The sequence below is a fragment of the Athene noctua genome, chromosome 13 (genome assembly GCF_965140245.1).
Source record: "Athene noctua chromosome 13, bAthNoc1.hap1.1, whole genome shotgun sequence".
Lineage (NCBI taxonomy): Eukaryota > Metazoa > Chordata > Aves > Strigiformes > Strigidae > Athene > Athene noctua.
Window position 1 is genome coordinate 20,317,408 of NC_134049.1, and position 19,990 is coordinate 20,337,397.

The 19,990-nt window shown below is 38.5% G+C and overlaps 1 protein-coding gene across 2 annotated transcripts in view; it reads left to right on the plus strand.

The window, feature by feature from the left end:
* TMEM266 (transmembrane protein 266) overlaps nucleotides 1-19,990 on the plus strand; it is a 99,303-nt gene that overhangs the window by 20,365 nt on the left and 58,948 nt on the right. The window contains exons 2-5 of one of the 2 annotated variants that reach the window (XM_074917550.1): nucleotides 5,034-5,190; nucleotides 6,358-6,458; nucleotides 7,532-7,637; nucleotides 9,853-10,041. In XM_074917550.1, coding sequence (XP_074773651.1) covers nucleotides 7,624-7,637; nucleotides 9,853-10,041 — 203 coding nt within the window. In that variant the 5' untranslated portion in view covers nucleotides 5,034-5,190; nucleotides 6,358-6,458; nucleotides 7,532-7,623. The remainder of the gene's footprint in view (nucleotides 1-5,033; nucleotides 5,191-6,357; nucleotides 6,459-7,531; nucleotides 7,638-9,852; nucleotides 10,042-19,990) is intronic. The other variant, XM_074917551.1, reaches the window with a different exon arrangement.

A 19,990-nucleotide genomic window follows, 5' to 3' on the forward strand; every position in this document is an offset into this window, starting at 1 on the left:
TGGTCTAAATGGTGCTGCTTTGTATGTGTAGATATGACCTCACTTCTCAAATGACAGCACCATCTCCAGCAGTTGGAGACCTAAGCAGAACAGGAGATACCGAGATGTGCAGTAAGATAGTGTAGGCTGGCAGCCTTGTGCCTAATGTTCATGTGAAACATCAATTTATTAAGCAGGCCCAAATGCTGAAAACTAGACAAATCTGTAAAGGGACCTTTTAAATATGCAATTGCTCTCTTATGTTGATTTTCTCCATTCAAGAACCCTATAGTGTGGGTATTTTTTCCTTCTGCTTTAACTGCATGGGGAAGCTATAGAGAACAACTGTTAGGATCACCAGTTTATTACAGCGAAATGGGGGGCAGTTTGTAAACTGGTAAGGTAGGTGGCAGGCTTGGAGTTACTGCAGAGTAAGAGATAAATGAATAATCTGTTTGCTGATTGAATGCATGTTCTTTATTAAGGAGCCATGAGCAAGCTTTCTATCTGGGTAGCCTTGATAGTTTATCCAGTTTTTTGAGATGCCATATTGCTCCTGTTATTTGCCATAATGTTAAAATTTGTCAAGCAGAAGGCCATCAGTCCAGAGAAGTACCTTTTCGTTGCACTGTGACGTTTTCAAGATTTACCTAAGTTGTGGATTGCTGCAGTACCTGCTGGACCTGTGCCTTTTCTGCAAAGTTGGTAGTGTATCACACCAACTGAATTTCAACAGTGCCAGTATACACTGTGTAGCATGAACTGGAACGAGAGCCCAAAGGAGCTGTCAGGACAGCACTGGTATATGTTGAAAGCATAGTCATGCAGGATTGTTTGCATGTCACAGGACCTTGCGTGTAGACCTGCTGTGTAGTCCCTGCAGTTTCTAGGTGAAGAGATAGAGGGACAGAGCATGAGTGGAGGCTTTTCATAACCATCCCAAACAGAGCAGCTTCTCCTGTTTCTGTCTGGAAGTACCATCTGCAAGCTCCTTGGGAGAGGGTGGACTTGACTGGGCTCTCCTGAGAGTTTGTATTAGTCTAGGCTCCCTCTGAAGGCTTCCTTTCAGGTAGTGTTTTTTGTCCTGTAGTCCAAATCTGCAGTACCAAAAAGGTTAAGATTTGACCAACGATCACGATGCATTTGTGGAGAGGTTATGGTTGTGTACAAGATTATTTTTCTCTTTTTTGGCCTGTCTGAACTTCTCTACAGAAAGTATGAGCTATATTTATGAATAATTTAGTTGCATGATTACATGCTCTTTTTTTTCCCCAAACAGCATTCTGCTTAATTTCAGCATACAGGATGATACCACAAGGGGATAGAATTATGGCTGCATGAGCAAGTTCAAATCTGCTGTTTCCTAATTTCTGAATGCCTGATTTTTTTCCAATCTAAATACTTTTCCTGTGATAGAAAATTTTTTTTCCTTTTTAATGTGATGTATTTAAAAACTGTACTGTGGATCCCTCCATAAAAAAGATGCAAAATTCAACATCCCCTTTTCCATGAAATAAAAAGCTCATATCTCTTGTACCTCTTTCCTTTTTCTGGTTACTTCATGGGAATGTTGAAGATATGAATAGAATGGGGAAATCTGCAGTGTTAAAATATGTATCAAATGTACTTGTTAAGGAAGTTAACTTGCTATTTGTTTTCTGTGTGACACTTCTGCATTAATAATCTTTTGACAAATCAATTATTTTTTAAAATAAATAAAGGAAGTATTCTTTATCTATACAGTCATATAAAGAAATACTTTATCAGACTCTTGTCTTAAAAGTGAATTAGGGAGGGTCAGTTTAATCAAAAGACATTTTAATTTTTTTATCACAATTAACCTGTTCCCCCATTAGGGGGAAAAAAAGATAAAACAACTTTGTTCAGTCTGAAGCAAGGCAAAGAAACCTCTCCTGCACAAGGTTTTCAGGGTTTCCCCTTCAGAAGTACAGGTTGCTGGATTTCTGAAGAAACATTTTTACATACGTGACCAATAACACTCTAAATGCAGATGTGTGGAGCTGGTTAAAATTCTCACAGAAGTTAAAACAAAAACGGTTGTCCAAATTACCAGGTGGTTATCCCAGGAAGCCTAGTTTCAGTTCTCGGAGAAATGCGACTTGAACCAGTCGAGATGAGTGATCACGTCATGGTCATGCTGATCCTCAGTGTGGTATCAGTGGTGTTAATCACAATAAATTTGTCTAGTCTAATTCACAAGAACTAAATGTAGCTACTCCTAAATCACACTTCCCCTTTCTCTTTGAAAGCTTCTGGGGTAATGTCTGGTTAGGTGTTTTTCCCTCCTCCTAGTTCAAATTATTCCCTCTTTCCCTTTCTCTGTTTTTCTGGATAGCTCCATGGCCTCCTTAGGAGTGCCCAGTAGGAACTGTAATAGCCATCATTTGCATTGGAGCTTTAGACTGCATAAAAATTTTAACTTATAGACTGATATAAACCAACTTTTTTTTTGCATGAAGGAAACAATTCCTTTATGTACTAAATTCAGAATAAAAAGCTCCAGTGTAAGACAGGAGAAAACAACCCAAATGGAAGCCCTTTTTCATTTTGCACCTCTTCCTGTTGCCAGTGAGCAGGGCTCAAGCCTGGCTTTGATTTGAATATTTCTGATCTTATGTATTTCTCTACCATGCTGTTTGTTTCTGTGGCTGTGCCCACAGTGCGCTGTCCTACCCTCTCAGTTTTGCTGACATTACTATTTCTGGAGCTGTACTGTGGCCTATATCAGGGAAGCCATCCTGCATTTTTATTTTTCTTAACACTTTTTAAAATGTTTTTGTTGTTGATTGGAATTCCAAATCAGTTTCCTGATCCAGTTCACTGTAATGGCCTGTGTGCAGGTGCATGGCTCTGGCATGGTCAGAGGAAGGATCAGAAACTGGGTAAGAATGCTGTTAGCTAAATGCAGGTTTTAGGCGCTGTTTCCTCAAGTGTGGCCTGTCGCATTTACTCTGAATGCAAACTGTTAGCCTCTCCATGTGTCTAAGCTGCTGTTGGGGGGGCTATGTGGAAGAAGTCAGAACATGTCAGAGCTTGGTCTTGTTGATACTTGTAAGAACATGAACTCCCATGTTTCAGTCAGTGTATTTTGTACAGAAGTCTACAGCTTCATGATAATACTCCTCAGAACGTGAGCAAGTCCAGTTAACACCTCCCACCTGTGTGGTCTTGACTTCAGCTCAGCTAAACAGGGTACAAGTTAGTAGAGACTTTGGTGCAATAGGCTTAAATTAAACCACCTGCCTACTCCCCACCCACTGTAGTGGGGCCACTACATTGTGGCATGTATTTTTGTAAGACTGTTTAAACTGATGCTAAAAGTCATAGTTTTCATGCACAGGTGGAGTACAGCTGCTTTTTTAAGGTTGCTCTTGGAGTTTTTGTTTTTTTTTCTTTTAGCTTAGAATGTATGTACACACGTGCTAAACTTTAACATATGTTTTCCAAACTCTGTTCTGTGTTTTGTGTTGTTTAAGCTGGACTTTATCTCCTTATTAGCAAGCTACAGTGAAGGTGTGGTGACTGACAATGGAAGGTTGATCTAAACGTTAACAAATTAACTCAGACAGGATGTGTGCTGGGCAAGGCAGCAGGATGAACCTTTGCTCAACTCTAGCGCATGACCCCACTTCCCAACCTGTGTGGTTCTGAGCCTAACCAATGAACTGTGAAGTAGTTGCCAGTGTCCCCACAAAGGAGGGGATGAAAGAAATAATAATCAAACAAAGAGTACCTTGAAAAAGCTTTGAGGAACTCTGGCCTGTGTAATACCTGTGCAAAGAACAGAGGAAAACTGAGGGACTTGGAATGCAGATACAGCACCTTTCAAGCACTTTGGAGGTCTTGCCTCAGGAATAGCTCAGTGCAACTGAGCAACTGGGTGCAACTTCCTTCACCTACTGCAGAAGGGTGAAGAGCTGAGTCAGCTTTGCTGAGATTTGAACTGTGATCCCCCACATTGTAGTCCACAAACTTGAGACAGAAAACTGCAGAAATATGCTTCCCATCAGATTACACTGTCCTCAGTACATATGAGACAGTACAGCAATCAGTCCAGTGAATGTTCCTGGGTTTTATACCACTTCAGAGCTTGCACTAGAAACTTTTTGGTACAATTCTTTCCTTTCTGTCATATCTCCTTTATAAATTAAGTCTGTTTAAGTTTGAAAACTCTGTTCCTTCTACAGCCATCTCACCTTGAAAACACACCACAGAACAAATAGAATTGCTGAACTCTCACAAAATGGGCATTGCTCATACTCACATGGCAACTCAGCATGCACCGTGTGCTGTTTCATCTCAGTTCCAAGAAGTGAAAAAAACCCCACCGGAGCTGTTAACTAATTGCCTCAGATGAGACTATGAGTGATGAGGATTTTTTTTGTCTACTGAACACTGACTGGAATAGGTGTGGAAGGGTCCGTATGGAAAAATTTCCACACTGGTGGTAGATGGAATACTCAAAGGTTGACCTCTGCCTCCTCCCCGTCTCTGTTGGTAGACGGGAGAGCCACATGATTGCTCTTTGCCTATGCTATATCCTATAGGAGTACAAGTGAGAGATAAATGCAGAAGAATAAAATCTCCCTGCTGTTCCTTGTTGCTTTTAAACACCACTCAGTTGCACAGAAATTTCCTGTGGAAGTTGGGAGTGGTTTATGCTGCTGCAAAAGTTGTGGGTTTTTAAGGAAGTTTTAACAGGTAGATGAGGTGGAGTGGATGGAAAGAATAAGTTTCTGCAAAATACTAGTATATGTTAAGACATTTGTGTTTCTTGCATAAAGCATAGAAAGAAGCATCAATCACAGCCATCCCTTTAGGATATAGATATACACAACCTATTAATGTCCATTTTGAAGGTTTCAGTTGAGCTGCCCTCCTATCGTACATGTTAACTACTTGTCTTTTTAATTAAGTAAATCAGCTAATACATCAGGCATCTGCACCAGAAATTACTCACTTTTTGCCACTTTTTCTCTCTGGAAGGCTCCACTGAGTCCTTTGGAGACTTGACTCCCTCTATCTCCTTTCAGGTCTCTTTCCACGTTACTCGTCTCACCTTTGTGAGCGCCTTATATCGAGGTAACGATCCCTTCAGCTAAGGCGAGTTGGACTCTGCTCCCTGTGGAGCCATCAGAGCTGTCAGAAGAGCTTGCTGTCCGACTGCAAGTTGCTCCTTCAGTCCTGGTGGTGAGCAAACTATCTGTAGAACTGCCAGCTCCAGTAGGAAAGAGCAGGTTTGGCTTATTGGTGTTGCCAGTGGTCAGATCTGGTTGAGTTGTAAAACATAGTTCTTTGTGAATGAAGCATATTTCCAGCTTAAAAAAAAAGAGTCTGATTTTGTATTCTGGAGTGGCAAATATTTCATGTTCATGTCCTGTGTGAAAGAATTGCAGTGTTGCTGGCCCCACTGTTATGACTTAAGTTCTCTCAAAATCTGGAGATCACTTTAAAAAATAAGGATTTGTTAAAATCTAGCTACACAGTTTTTGTCATTGTTTTGTTTTCTAAGCCCCCTTTGGGAGGGAGGTTGTGAGTATTAGCACTGTGCTGTCTCCAAAATAAATGGTGATTTTTTTTTTTTTTTACTACGTTAAGAAATTCCCATTTCTATATCTGTCTGCCTGTTCTCTGAGGCCAGTTTCCGTCAGTTTTATTCCTATTTTCTAAATCAGTTTTATCTCCATCTACCTTATATTCTCCAGGCCTGCAGATGCAGTTATAGCAGGATTCTCGGTTTCCTCAGTCTCACAAGACAGGTGACACAGTACTTCATGCCTTCACCATTTTCTCAGGCTAAGTGCCTAATTTGTTAAAAACTGTTATTTTGAAAAATGTTGTAAAATGTCAACCCCAAATGAGATTTTAGAGCATTAATTTTGCAAAACAAGGCTTATATTAATATTTTAGCTTTGTTGTGCTGGTAGGTGTAATGATTGCTATCATAAAGGTGTTGTAGGTACGGATTCACAAAATCCCTTCAAGGGCATGATTTAAACATGAGTAATATTAGGCAAATATTTTAGTATTTTCCTGCCTTAGGGATAGAATAAATAAAATAATTCAAGAGCTACGAAGGCCAGGGAAGAGACTCCCCCTGATATCAAATGGATGTTGAATCGTCTCTGCTGTATTAGGGAAAGTTTATCTGAAAAAAGTTTGCTTCTTACGCTGACTTTAGAAGTATTACAAGGTTATAGATAAATGGAGTGTGTATTTTTCTAAATTATGTGTATTTTTCTGTTTTAAAATCGGTCTTGTTTCTTTTCTTCATATGAATAATTAAATTGCTTTTGGCTGACTTACCTACCTGAGAAGGGTGATCACAGTGTAGACCCTTTCTTTTTGCATACCCAGGCACATTATCTGAAAAATCTGAGAATGTATTGACTACGTTTTACGTTATTGTAAGGTTACAAGACATGAAATAAAGCCTTGGAAATGGCTCTACAGAAGATGTAAGTTCAATTTTACTATTTGGTATCAAGTGGTCATTAAGAGTCGCACTGTTGCTACATTATGTCTCTGCTGCTGCAAATACTTGACTGATACTAACAATTCAGCCTGTAAGTGACTCCAGGTTAAAGTTTAGTATTAAGAACCATTTTTCATTATCATTAATTTTTTTTGGTGTTATTGTCAGCAATATTCTAATTTGCCAATGACTATTTCTGTTTAATTAAAATAACAGTATGTTTTTATGTTACTTTATTATTTAGCACATAATCTTGACAGTAGCTTAACAAAATCTCTCATGATATCTTTTTCTAAGAATTTTTGTTTCTTGGTATTCTCCAGTTTATGTTTTTCCAGCTATCAAAACCTGTGTATCAGTAGGTTTCATTCTCTTAAGTTTCATTCATTTGTTCTCTTCCATTTTGGTTGCCATGCATTGCTCCAGGATACAATACAAATGGAGATTTTGCCACAAGCAAATGTGGCACCTTTTCGAAATGTGTTAGTGGGTTTTGTTGGTCAAAATGTCATCTTGATAACAACCCATCTAGAATGTTTGACAACATGAATTAACTCTTGGAAGAGACTTTCTGAAGTAGTGAAGGGAGTCAGGAACACAGTTTGAATTCGAAAATGGGAGAACAAAACCCCAAGCTTCGTTGACAAAGCTAATGCCCGTTTCTATAAAGTATATTAAATTATTAAAAGAAAGATAAAAATATCAGTTGGCTTCCAGCAGAATTTGTGCTCCTGAAGCAGTGAGCTTTCTTTGAAAATCTGCTCCCATCTCTGATCTTGGTTATCTTTCTCAACAATCTAATAAGTTTAAAGCAAGACCTGTGTTCTTACGGAAGTACATATGTGAGCAGGTGTCCATGTGTAAAAGTAAGTCCACTGTAACTACAGCTTCCATAATATGGAGGAATTAACATGGAATAAAACCAGGTTCATTTTCAAGAGAATCATGGGGGAAATAAAATTATTAGGCAAATTTGCAACATGACAACAAATATCAGTGCAGCCCTTTGGAGTTCTTTTGACTGTGTTTCAGATAATGTTGTATTGCTTCTCACAGAGACCTAATCTTGGAAGGCTAGAACTTCTGTGCAGAGCAGCTGGAATTAGTTAAATACTGGAACCACTGCTGATTTGGTTGCATCCTCCAACATGACCAATCCTCAGTAAGTACCATGTGAGGATAGTTATAACTTATTTTAAACAGAAGGAAACAGGTTGATACCTATAGAAGAATGATGTGACAGCAAGAGGGTTCTATCAGTATTACTGGAAGGAAAAGCTGATACTTTGAGAAGGAGTAGTAAGATTTGGTCAGTTGTTTAAATAGTGTGAGTTAGCAGAAAAACCATGAATGCTGTAATCATGTTTGATGTGATATTAATGGCTAGTGGCTAAGAACTTGTATGTCATTATTTTCAGAGCCTTTTTTCTTTCCTGCCAGCAAACCTGTCCTAAAGCTGTTTGCCAACACTAGTTTGTTGGTTTGTTTGCTTCTCTATTCAGTCAAATCAAACAACATCTGTCATTTAGGCTGTCTTAGAGTACAGAAGGTAAATATTATTGGGAGAGGGAAGGCTGCACTAATCCAGTTTGCTGTTTCCTTTCTGATACTGGGAATAGGAGCATTGTATGCTCTTCCATGCAAAACTGAACCAGCTTGGACTTGTTAAGGTAAATGTCCACAGGATGGCACTAATAGTGAAAGTCAAAGAAAGAAAATTCTTGCTAAAATTAGCTCCTCCCTCTGGGCTTCTGATTTCAGACTGTTTACAGACAAATACAGTTCTGTTGGAAATGAAAGAATCTCATTACTTTCCGTTCTTAGACAAAGAATAAAATTAAATAAGCCTTTAGGTTGCTCAAATAGTACTTCCTTTTACCTGTACTTTCTGCCATAGGATGACAAGTTGCAGCCTTTCTCTGCCAGATGCTTGACATAAACCAGCATTTTCTGATTTTTAAAATTACTTTCTTGTGTAATGCTGGCAGCTGTTAGCTCCTCTTTAATTTAGGAATAATGTTTTCCATCTGAGAGGGTTAGTCTAATGGTGAGGCTCTGACCAATAGGATCTTGCTCTATCTTTTCACATAGAATTTTAGTTCCTTCACCTACATCCTATGTCCTTAGACTTAAAAGATATGTGAGTTAAGAACTCTTCTAATTTTTTTTTTTTTTCCTGGAAAAAAACGAACTGTTATTGAGGTTGCTTGAATAGCTAGAAGATTTTAATAATCTTCAAAACAAAATCAACAATGCAACTTCTGCAGTCAAATAACAGGGGGAAGTTGGGTGCTAAGCTCTTTTTAACTGTGTCCCTAAGGAAAAAGAATATCTTCACACCTGCTGGTGAAAACCTCTACAAGTAGCCTAAGACTTCTTCAGAAGTTGGCAAGCTCCCCTTGATGAAAGCTAAAGAAGTTTATGCTTGCATCTGCTCTGAATCATATGGAGCAAGCAGCTTTCACTGGGTACTACGAAGGATCAATACCTGCTGGGGCTTGACGTGCAAGCTCTCTTCTACAATGAAGTCATCCTTTGCATATACTAGATAATACGCTAACTGACAAAGCTTGAGTTTCTAGATAAGTAGTATCTTGTTATAAATGTGGAAGACATATACATAGTCAGACTGGTTTTACGTGCATGGAGTTCCCATTAATGTTAGTGGGGTGGTAGAAGTGTGCATGTTCAGATTTAGAAGCTGTACTAAGGATAGGTTAGATAATCTTTATAGAGGAGTCCATAACTCTTCTGAATCATTGTTCTCCTTTCAGAATTATTTTGAAATAACTTGTAACAGAATGTTCCTTTCTAGTTGAATGAAACAAAGTTGCTGTCCATCAAAACTATCTGAATATTGACCCACAGTGGAAGAGGGCTCAAACTGCATCCATTAATTAACAGTTGATTTGTATATAATGATTAATAAGCTTAGCTATTCATTGCTCACTGATCTAAGTTACAAAGCAGTGAGTTTTTAGTTGGCATAGTTACATGCCTTCTTTCTGTTTTGCACAAATATTTTGCTTTTGGGTTCATGCATTGTTTCCATATTTGCTTGTTTATAATGCATCAATTTATATGTAGTGCTTTTGAAGCAGATTCAGCAGAGTGAAATGCTGTTCTCCTTTGTCTGTGAGGTTTCTGTTGATTGCAGTGGGATCTATGAAAGACAAGTTTGCAGAGATTTGGTCTGTCCCCTCAGTGAAGACACTTCCCTCAATGACCTTGCAAAGGTCTTTTAAGTTGCTGTCTTTTTATGATTCTGTGAAGTTCTTGTCTCTAACTTATTTTTACTTGCTTGCTTATTTATTTATTTCTATTTATATGTGTATGGAGAGAGAGAGTGTTTTTTATTTTGCTTATCACATTTTCAGGCCTACAATAGAAGGTGGTGTTTCAGAAGTTGAGATAATTTCACAACAAGTGGAAGAAGAGACCAAAAGCATTGCTCCTGTACAGCTTGTTAATTTTGCTTATCGAGATCTACCTTTAGCTGCACTTGATCTATCTGTGGCTGGGTCCCAGCTTTTGTCAAATTTGGATGAGGAGTACCAAAGAGAAGGGTAAGTACAAAGGACATAATTTTGTTTTATAGTTTTAGATGATAGGAATTTCATGACTTGTAAAAAAGAAAACCTTGTGCTGGAGAAGCGCAACCAGTTGTCCTCAAACTCTTTTAAAAACCATTTTCACAGGATGGAAATTATCTCTTCTAATACAACTAATCTGTGGGGATTTGGAGCTCTTTGTAACTTTAAGTGATTCATAGCTTCTATTTAACCACAGTCTGGAAGTCTTCTGTTAGGCTAGACCCATCAGACAAGTAGAATGGCCTGGTGAAAGCTCTTTTTGAAAGGTGTTTCAGGATGACAGAGTTCGCTACTGTGATTCTTGTATATCTCCTGACTGAGAGATAATGACTTTGTACTGCTGATTCTTGGACAGATAGTGTGCTTTTCACAGAATAACTTGAATTGCATAGTTTGCTTATGTGAGAGCTTTGTTTTTGATAATGTATACATGTATTGCTCCTGTTCTTGTAGAACAACTGTTCCAGTTTTATTGGAATAAAAGATTTTAATCAGTTCATAACATTTGCCCAAACGTGACCCAGTTTCAGATTAGGTAGCATTGTTGTCCTACAGGACACTAGAAGTTGTTCTTATGCCTGGTTCAGGCTTGGAGTGGCTGTAGGTGGACTGCTATACTAAATTTTTTATGAAAGATTTGGGTCAACTGGAGAGAATCCAGAGGAGGGCAGTGAGAATGATTATAGGCTCAGAAAACCTGCCGTGGAGTACTGATTGAAATAACTGTGTTTCACGTGAAGGAGAGACTTTCAGGGGAGCTTATAAGAGAATTCAGTGAGTAAGAAACAGTCTGTTATTGATCTCCATGATGTTTAGGACAAGAAGTAAAAAGCTGGAATTGCAGCGAGGACAGGAATAATGAGGGTAGCAAAGTGCTGGGGTAGACTACTGGTGTGTATGGGGAGGAGAGGAATAGAGTTGCAATTGCTAGATATATTTAAGACTATACATTTGTCAGGAATGATCACACTACAGTTTAACATCCCTTGGGACAGAGATTAGGTGAGCACTTCTGCCTAGCCCCTCTGATTCTGTGATTACTGTTCCCTTGTGTGTTGCACTGAATGTATGTATACTCTGTCAATAAGATCCATCTAAAAGCACTTCACAGTAAGTCATATAGAGCTCTCATTGATGAAGACGTTAAAAGGCTTTATATAAGCATTTATTAACAGCTCAGTGTGTTTTAACCTGTGCTCTGAAATCAGCAGAGAGACCTGCTTGATCTCTGCTCAGCAGGTATTCTGTATGGTAGTCAGGAAGCAGTATGTGGGGAAGGCTCTTGCCTTTAATTTCTTTCCAAATTGGACTTTATGAGATGTCTCCAGAAAGTTGTTACTCCAAACAAGGGGAAATACATTTCAAGTAGGTTATATAAGTATGGTACAACTGTAACATAAAATACCCTGCGTAGCAAAAGAGGCACTTGAAAATTAATTTGAGTATGCAGGTGTAACCCTCAGGCTATTTTGGTGCTGAGTAAATACCAGTTTAGTTCAGATATGCATTTTTATATATTTTTATGATCTGAAACTCAATTCTTCACTGTGCCAAAGTGCACAGATCTCTCATTATAACTATTTGAGCAGCTCTGCAGTCTTAAGCATGGAAATAGACTTGTCATTCTTTTCCTCAGCAGAGATCTCTTCCTTCACACAGGCTTCTTTTGTAGCTTTATCGGTCTAAACAGAAATAAGGTGCCATCCAGACCTCCTAGCTGTAGAGAGGATTCTCTGAAGAAAATTCATAGCTTTAGTTTGTATCCCTTAGTGCATTTTGGCCAAGTATGTTCAGCTGAGTCCCAGGACTGCATCTGCCTTGTGGGAGCGGTGGCTTCTTCCTTTCAGAAGTGATGCCTTGTGAAATTTAGCAGCAGAGCTGAGCTCAAGAAGCCTAGCAGCAAAAGTGAAATACTGTCCCCATACCACCTCATGACTTGGTTGGGAATATGTCTGGTTTTGTGAATGTGGTGTAATTTCTTTTTCATGGCCTTGTTAGATGTGACTGGCTTCCGCCTGAGTAAGAAGGAGATAGAGTGGGTCAGAACAGTTTGGTACAGAAACTGTCAGCTACATCTCCCTTGTGTATAAAGAGAGGATATGGGAAGGGCAGTACAGGAGGTGGCAGAAAACATCTTAAGTCTCTGTAGTTTCTGCCAGCATCCATATTTGTAACTGTGAAGCTGTTACCCCAATGCTGCTGCACAGGTTGCAGGTGGAGATACCAGAAGATACTGCTAATGCCAGAAAGTACTAAAAGGTGGTGTAGGACTCATCTTCCTCTCCCTGGCAGTCTGCCTTTGTCACAGACTCCAAGTGTTACCTTCTGTATAGTTTTCCCAGAGAATTTCAGGGAAGGTGCCAACCTGTATGACCTGCACATGTTCTGTATGGCTCTGTTGTTCTAGATCTGTAGCTGATCTTGGCAAGTTGTAGTTGTTCTAACTGCAGGGCTTTGCTGCAGGAAGGTCTGGCACATCCCTGTGCTTGGAAAATGCTGGGTGGTTGTTACAACCTGCCATCTGTCCATGACGTTGTGATTTTCAATGTAATTGTCCACAATCCCTGGTTCCTGATGTGGATTGTCACTAGTAAATCTCCATCTCCGTGCACAAAGCAACAAGAGACACAGGAGACTAGAGATGAATGAGTGGGTGATAAAGGAGATTTATGATTTAAGGGTTTGGTTGCATGCACCCCAAGGCTTTCCTCTAACTTTCCTTCTTTAAGGCCAGCAGGTGTTCAGGGTCCAAGCACAAATGCAAATTTAACCTGCTTGGTAACTAGGGGACCTTTTTGTTTTGTCTGACTGTTTCTCAATAAACCCAATATTAATAGGTAACCAGGAATAGGTGCATCATAAGTCATCCCTCTCTGTGTGCCTGGAAGCTTAGATAGCATCAGACTACCTACCCCTCCCATGAGAAATGAAAAAAAAAAATTAAAAAGAAAAGCATAAAGAAAGGAGAATTATGGTCTGTCTCTTGCTAGACCATATGAAAATTGACATTCCCATGGCTTTAAAGATACTGGAATAAAAATCTTATTTTGTGCAGTTTGTCTTTGCTCTATCATATCAAATGCTCAGGGCAGTCAGTTCCTGTTGTCAGTGTTGTTGAAGGAAGTTTGTGGACAGTTGTGATTTGAGCTGGTTTTGTCAGAAATTTAGTTTACAGTGCTGATCCATGTGCTAAGCAAGAAAGGACAGACTGCATATTAGACAGCACATTAAGCCTGTCCCTGAAGTACACCTGTAAGTAGTGAAAGGGTAATCAGGCAAGAAAAACTGTTCCACTCTACCAGAAACCCTCACATAAAACACAGAATGTGTTCACTTCTAATGTGGGTTAAGAAAAAATTCTTTTGCTTCTGTAGACTTCTCAAACAGGGAAAGTACAAAGAATTTACATGATGAAAGTTAGTTAAGTTGGATGGAATCTGCATTGTAAATATTCTCACTCTTTCTAAATCATGTGGGTGGGCTGGCATTGCCTTCTTTGCATGGAAGAGAAGTAAGGTTCCTGTGGTCTCCACATGTGGAATAGGAGTGATTCCTGCATGTGGCTTGCTTCCTAGCTGCAGTGAGGCTGATGTGCCTCGTGTTAGTAGAGCTATGGGTCGTACCCTTCAGAAAAATGGAATTTTGTGATAAATGCCAATAATGCGTAACTAAAACATTTAGAGATTTATGTGACTATAGCAATCTCTATTTATAAAGCTATATCTCTTCCACCCTGTGTGGCTTGGTTCTCAGAACCAATAGGAGTGTGATGTTTATTTTGTTAGTTATTAGTCTCACTGATATGCCCTGCAGTTAACTTGTTAGAACCATCCTTAGATAACACTGTGGTGCTCTGTACTCTGTGCTTCGACATTGCAGAAACAATTGAGGCATAGGCTGGAGACATGCCAAGGAGAACATACAGTGTACACTTCTAACATATCTGTAACAGATTAGCTGATACTCATGTACAAAAAGCATCAAAGTTGCTGATTTTCTTCATGTCTGTGAATTTATTGGAGAGGCTGTGTCTGCATTGAACTTGGTTTGCATAAAAAAAAATATATGAACGTTTCTTTAAGGAAGCTAACCACCTGGAAAGCTAGGAGATTTTTAAATGTTAACATTAGCTTTAAGTGCCACTCTTAATTTCTTTTTTTTTTTTTTTAATCAAGTATTCTGTTTTCCAAAAAACACTTTCTCTCTTCTATTTTTGCATCAACGACCAATAAAAACGATGGGGAATAGTGGGAAAATTGGCAACATGCAGAACATGGTACATGCGTGCTTAGAGACAAGTGGGCACAGGGGAAATCTCTCCTTCCTGTATTTTCCTTAAGTTCCAGTTAGGAGGTATCATTCACAATAAATTATAAAAGAATTTACAGACGGTTGCACAACCAGCTGTATTTTTTTGTGAATATGCAGTTAGGCAGTGAGCCTGTCTCTCAGTAAAGATCTGTGTGTAATGGAGGTAGGAAGCAAGGGGAAAAAGATACACCAACTTTAAATTATTTGTTGTATTTGTTTTAAATTTTTATATGTTAAACACATTTGAAACATGGAGGTCCTTCAGATACTGTGTTTTACTTCAACAGCTGTAGAGGTTGGGAGCTTGTACAGTTAATGTGACTCACTTGACATTAGCTGTAAGTAGTCACGTTGTTGTAATTTAATAATTTATCATCTGTTCATGGCCTTAGATTTGCTTGGTCGCAGCTAGAAAGTGCATTAAACAGTAGGAATATCTGAAAAAGAGAACTTTAGGAAGGGATAGAGTGGGAGATAAAAAGGAAGGGAACCAAAACTGAACAGAGCTTTACAGAGATTCAGAATTTAACACCAGAAAGTCATGAGCTTTTCATTTTAAATTGGTTGCAAGCCTTCACTGATAAATGCATTCACCCATCCTGGGAGAAGGATGTCTGTTCCTTCAGTCTGTCTTCTGTAATTGCACCAAGTAGATGCCATTGTTTCTGGTTTTCATATTCATCTTCCAGTTTTTATTTTGATCTCTTTGAGGTATTTTACTTGAGTTTTCTACAAAGCTTAAAGATGCTTTAACTAAAAGAACTCAAATGGAGCAAGTTATAACATTTCTCGTTTTCTGCTTTTCTTGTCTATACCTGGCAGCATAATTAAAAAACAGTCCCTGTTCTGAAAAGTTCTTTGCGCCTCATGCAGATCCTGGAGCACATGACATTGATAGATGGTTAATAATGAGGTCCAAGCTCGAGATAAAGTGCAAAGGTTTTGGAGGGCAGAATTGTTTCATGTAGTGGGCAAGCTCCTTGTATTTACAAGTGTGACTTTAATTTATTTTTAGCTGCTAGCCACAGTCTGAGTCCAGAAGGATGGTGCAAAATCTTAGCAGCAAAATACAGTGAATGAGACTGTAGTGCTGATTTGTTCTTTGTGCAGTACTACATCACTGCTACTCTCTGTGCTCTGGTCCAAAACGAAGACCTGCACTGCAGCAGAAAAAGAATGTTCAGCACGACAGAACCTGTGGGGTGACCTGCTCTTCACTAAAGCATGCATGAAATTTTGGGCTATGTTACAGGGATGTTCAGTGATTTAGAAACTTATTTTTCTACACAGATCCTTTTAAGTGTTTATCTTTGTAGATGCTGTTTTCCAGAATAGCTCATTATTGTGTTTATCCTAGTACCTAAATCTTTTGAGTGTGTCCCAGTAATGTCTTTTATCAGTAACACCAATTGGTAGAGGGAATGCTACTGTAAGTAAAAAAAAAAAAAAAAAAGAAAAAATATTTTATTTTCTAGCTCAGTGATTTTCAGACTTTTTTGATTTGTAGATCTTTCTGTATTTTTTCCAACAGAACTTGCTTTTCCCGGGTACTTTTTGTGGGTAGAAGTGTAGTAGTTGTAGCCCACAGACCACTGTTGGCAAAGCTGTTGGGGAGCAGAAATGACATGGGTCTAATTCATCTGGTTTAACACTGGAATTAATTGTCTAAATTGGAGAAGGCATGGCTTGATGCAAAAACTGAAGGATGGATAAGCCATAGGACAAAGGGGAAATGTGTAAAAGAGGAATATTAGTCTGGAAGGAGAGTCCATGAAAATGTCAAGCAAATGCTGAGCAGCAGTCCAAAATCAAATCAGATGTTAGGATTCATTAGGAAAAGCAGTAGAGAATAAAAGAGGGGCAGGCCATTGTTGTGCCTCTCTGTATATCTAAGCTTTGTCTGCGTCTTCAGCATGAATGTAGTTCTGGTCCCTGTCAAAAAGGATATGGTAGATATGAAAGAACTGGAAAAGATTCAAAGAAAAACTGTGATCAAAGATGTGATACAATTTCTACTGAAGATTACTATGTAAGCTAGGACTCTTCAATCTGGAAAAGAGAAGGCTGACAGGAGATTTGACTGAGATTACAAAACCTGTGACACAGAGAGGTTAAAATAAAGTTTGAAACACACACACCCAACCTCCCAATAGAGGTGCTAGGGTATATTAATAGATTATGGCCACGTTCAAAAGAAAAAAAGAGGTTGGTCTTTGTACAGAGGGCAGTAGATGTGTGGAACTACTTTCTAAAGGATGTGTGGCTGCTAATATCTTATCTAGCCTTAAGGGGAAGTCGGACAAGTTTGTGGAAGAGAAATTCATTGGAGGTTACTAAGTAGAATCTAAGAAACAACATCTGTCTCAGGAAGTCACCAAGTTGAAAATAGTTGGATGCTGTGGGAGTTTTAAGCGGTGTTACATGTTTGCTGTGTTCTTACTCATCTTGAGATGTCTGCTCATGGCCGCTGTTGGAGACAGGGATACCAAGCTTTTGTTCTGACCTAATATGGCTGTTCTTATGTTTCATAAAGGTTGTTTTTGAACATGATGTTAATATTTTGCTAAAAAACTTAGCATAAAAAGGAAAAGTCTAATAAGCAATTTTCTAATGAGAAGAGTAATGTACCAGGTAATCACAGGATGTCTGTGAGCAAATGGTGTGATAGACCTATAAAGAAGGCACAAATGATCCTAGAAAGCAGAAAGTACTTCAGATAGAGCTGAGAAGCATTCACGTAATTAAACCTATTCCAGAATATTATGTACTGCTCTAGTTGTCTGTATCTACGTGCAGAAGGGACTACTAAGAGAAAACTGAGTGTCTGTTTTATGAAAAGCATAGGCTTTAATTAAATTACGTGAGTGGATGTGCCATTGCTGTGTATAAATGCATCATGGACGAAATGCCAGCAAGGGAAAAGAACTAATCAAGTTAAAGAACAATACTGGCACAAAAGCAAATATGTATAAACTGGCCATGTGTGAGTTTAGGCAGAAAACTGGGGGAATCTTTCATGCCATTTAAGCAACAGAGTTTTGCATCAAACTCCCAAGAAATGTCATGGGGTTTGAGACAGTAAAACTTAGGGGGGAAAAAAGGATGAGGGTGCTCTCAATAGTTAAACTTCTGTAGTTAAACAAAGCTTGTAAGAGAAGTTCAGGCAAGGGGTGCAGAGATCTGTCTGTTCCTTGGAGTTGCTCAGGGCTTCCAGCGGCTTCTGTAGCATGCTGTGAGGCTCTGCTGTCTGTGTTGTCTCAGCCAGATTTTGTATTGTTACTTCGCCTTTCTGTGTTCCTGTCACTTCCTGACCATGGGCTTTCTGCTCCTTCAGATAGTGATTTGGATCTCATCCATCCTTCTGTTTTCTGATCATAGCCATCTTGTGAGATGCAAACACTTGCTGTTTAGCCAAAAAAAAAAAAAAAAGACAGGGTAAGGTATAATGCAGATTTTGGGGTATTTGTTTACAAGACCAGAAAATAGAAACAGTGACAGCTGTTAACAGCTTGAACAAATTGTTTGTAGTGGTTCCTTACCAAATAAATACGTTAAACCTTTCCCAGTTTTGCCTTATGTTCTTTTTTCCAAGCTGTTTATTAATAAAGCTAGCAGTGATGATGACAGATTGGTTTTCCACAAAACCATGTGTGAAAGTGTCTTTAAAAAGAATTACCCCTGGTAAAGTTGCACTAAATATATTTTAATGTCTCATGACAAAACTTTACAGCCCTGTATAACCATCAAGCAAGAAATTCCCATGCTAGTACATTGATTTACTTCATCCAGGGATCGTAAGAAAGGTATATAGTATTCCTGTTATAGAGGCGGCGTAACTGAGATACCTAATGAACCTGTTTGAAGTCACACAGTAAAGTTGTCCTAAGTCATACCTTACTGGTATCCATATAGGGCATGGCATCCACAGACAACACAGTCAGGACACAAAAAGAAGTACTGAATGAAATAGGGCACTTTTTCTTATAGTTCCTTTTATTATTTATGTCCATCCTTTTCAAGATATAAGAATTAAAAAAAAACCAACAAAACCAACCATAAACCAACATCCCACAGCAAAACCAGGACTCTCATATACAGGAGTGTAGAAGTCGCAGGGAATGAGCTAGCTAAGCAGCACACAGGAATGAAACCATTCAGTGCTCCTTTTAGAGCACAATGGGTTGTTAATGTCAGTGGGTTCAGAGGACTTGGAGGAGGTCTGAAAAGAGGTCTGCTAGGCAACGATGTGGAGATGCTAATAATTGTCCATTCATAGTACAAGTGTTGAAGAAATGCACTTTTGTGTAATAAGATATGAAGGAGGTGTTTTTTCAGTGCTTAAATTTCAAACACTTCAGTGTCTTTGGAATGAGTTTATATATTTTTATGATTGATAAATAGGTGTAAACATGCAGGTGATCTGCCCTTGACCTCTTACATTGATTGCTTTTCTAATAGTAAACTGATAGTTTCATTCAGAAGCTTTTTGGAATCAGTGGAGTATTAGAACTGCACAGACAGAATAACTCCACATTCTTTAGCATTCTCTAAGTAATTATTAGCTTGAATAATGATTATCGTGGCTATATGTAATGTGTGCTGAGTATCACAGTTGATTTATTCTTACTGGTACATTTGAAAATCTCCACTACATAGAGCTTCTAAAGGCATGTACTTAGGCCCTCTACTGATCATTTTGAGAATAGGAAAGAGGAAAACTGCCATGCAATGTTAAAATGCTGGCAAAACAAGTCTTTTTGGAAAAGGGAAGACAAATGTAGGAAGAGAATAGAACTAAAAACTGTTCTATTTAAACTGAGCCGTTCCCTAGTGTTATTTTTAAAAAGATATAAAACCAAAACCCAAAATAACAGTTGCAGTAAAGACAAGTTATACTGTTTTGAGATGATGTAAAATAAAATCCACTAAAAGATCAAGTTTGCAAAGAGGTCCTGTCCCAATGCCTCTTCTTCCTTATGTTTTGAAAATACCTGTTTAAAATCTAGTGCATTCTGTGTTCAGGCTAGAACCATAACAAAGTTAAACTAAGGGCAAGTTCCTGATAATGACACTTGTCAAATCTCTGAAGTTTTAAGTCAGTTGAGGAGGCCTTTTAAGGTCAGGTAATCATGCAACCTGAGTACAAGTATTTAGTTGATATGCTTAATTCTGAGAAGCTGCTTGATGAGCACTGCTTATCACTTTCACCCTCATTTTTGAGTGTGAATATGTCAGGGAATGTTTTGTGATGTTTTTCCAAGTGTTTACTTTTGACATGAGTTATTGAGTCTAGAGCTATTTATTTGGAATTGATCAGTATCATTTTATCTTCTTGTATAGCATTGATTTCTGTGTATTGGTATTTTAGTTCAGATAGTGCAGTTACTGCACCACACTTCTGTATGCTTGCAGTTTCTTAAACCCTAATTAATAAATCATGTCAGCTCTTTATTAGCTAATGTGTATGTACAGTGCTTTGAAAATACGAACTGCCAGGCAAGCATCAGAACTTTCAGAGGTGGACCAGTACAAGAACATTATGAAACACTGTGATGAGAAATTATATGGTACTGTATCAAATTGAAACTATGTGAGGATTTTTAGAAGAGAA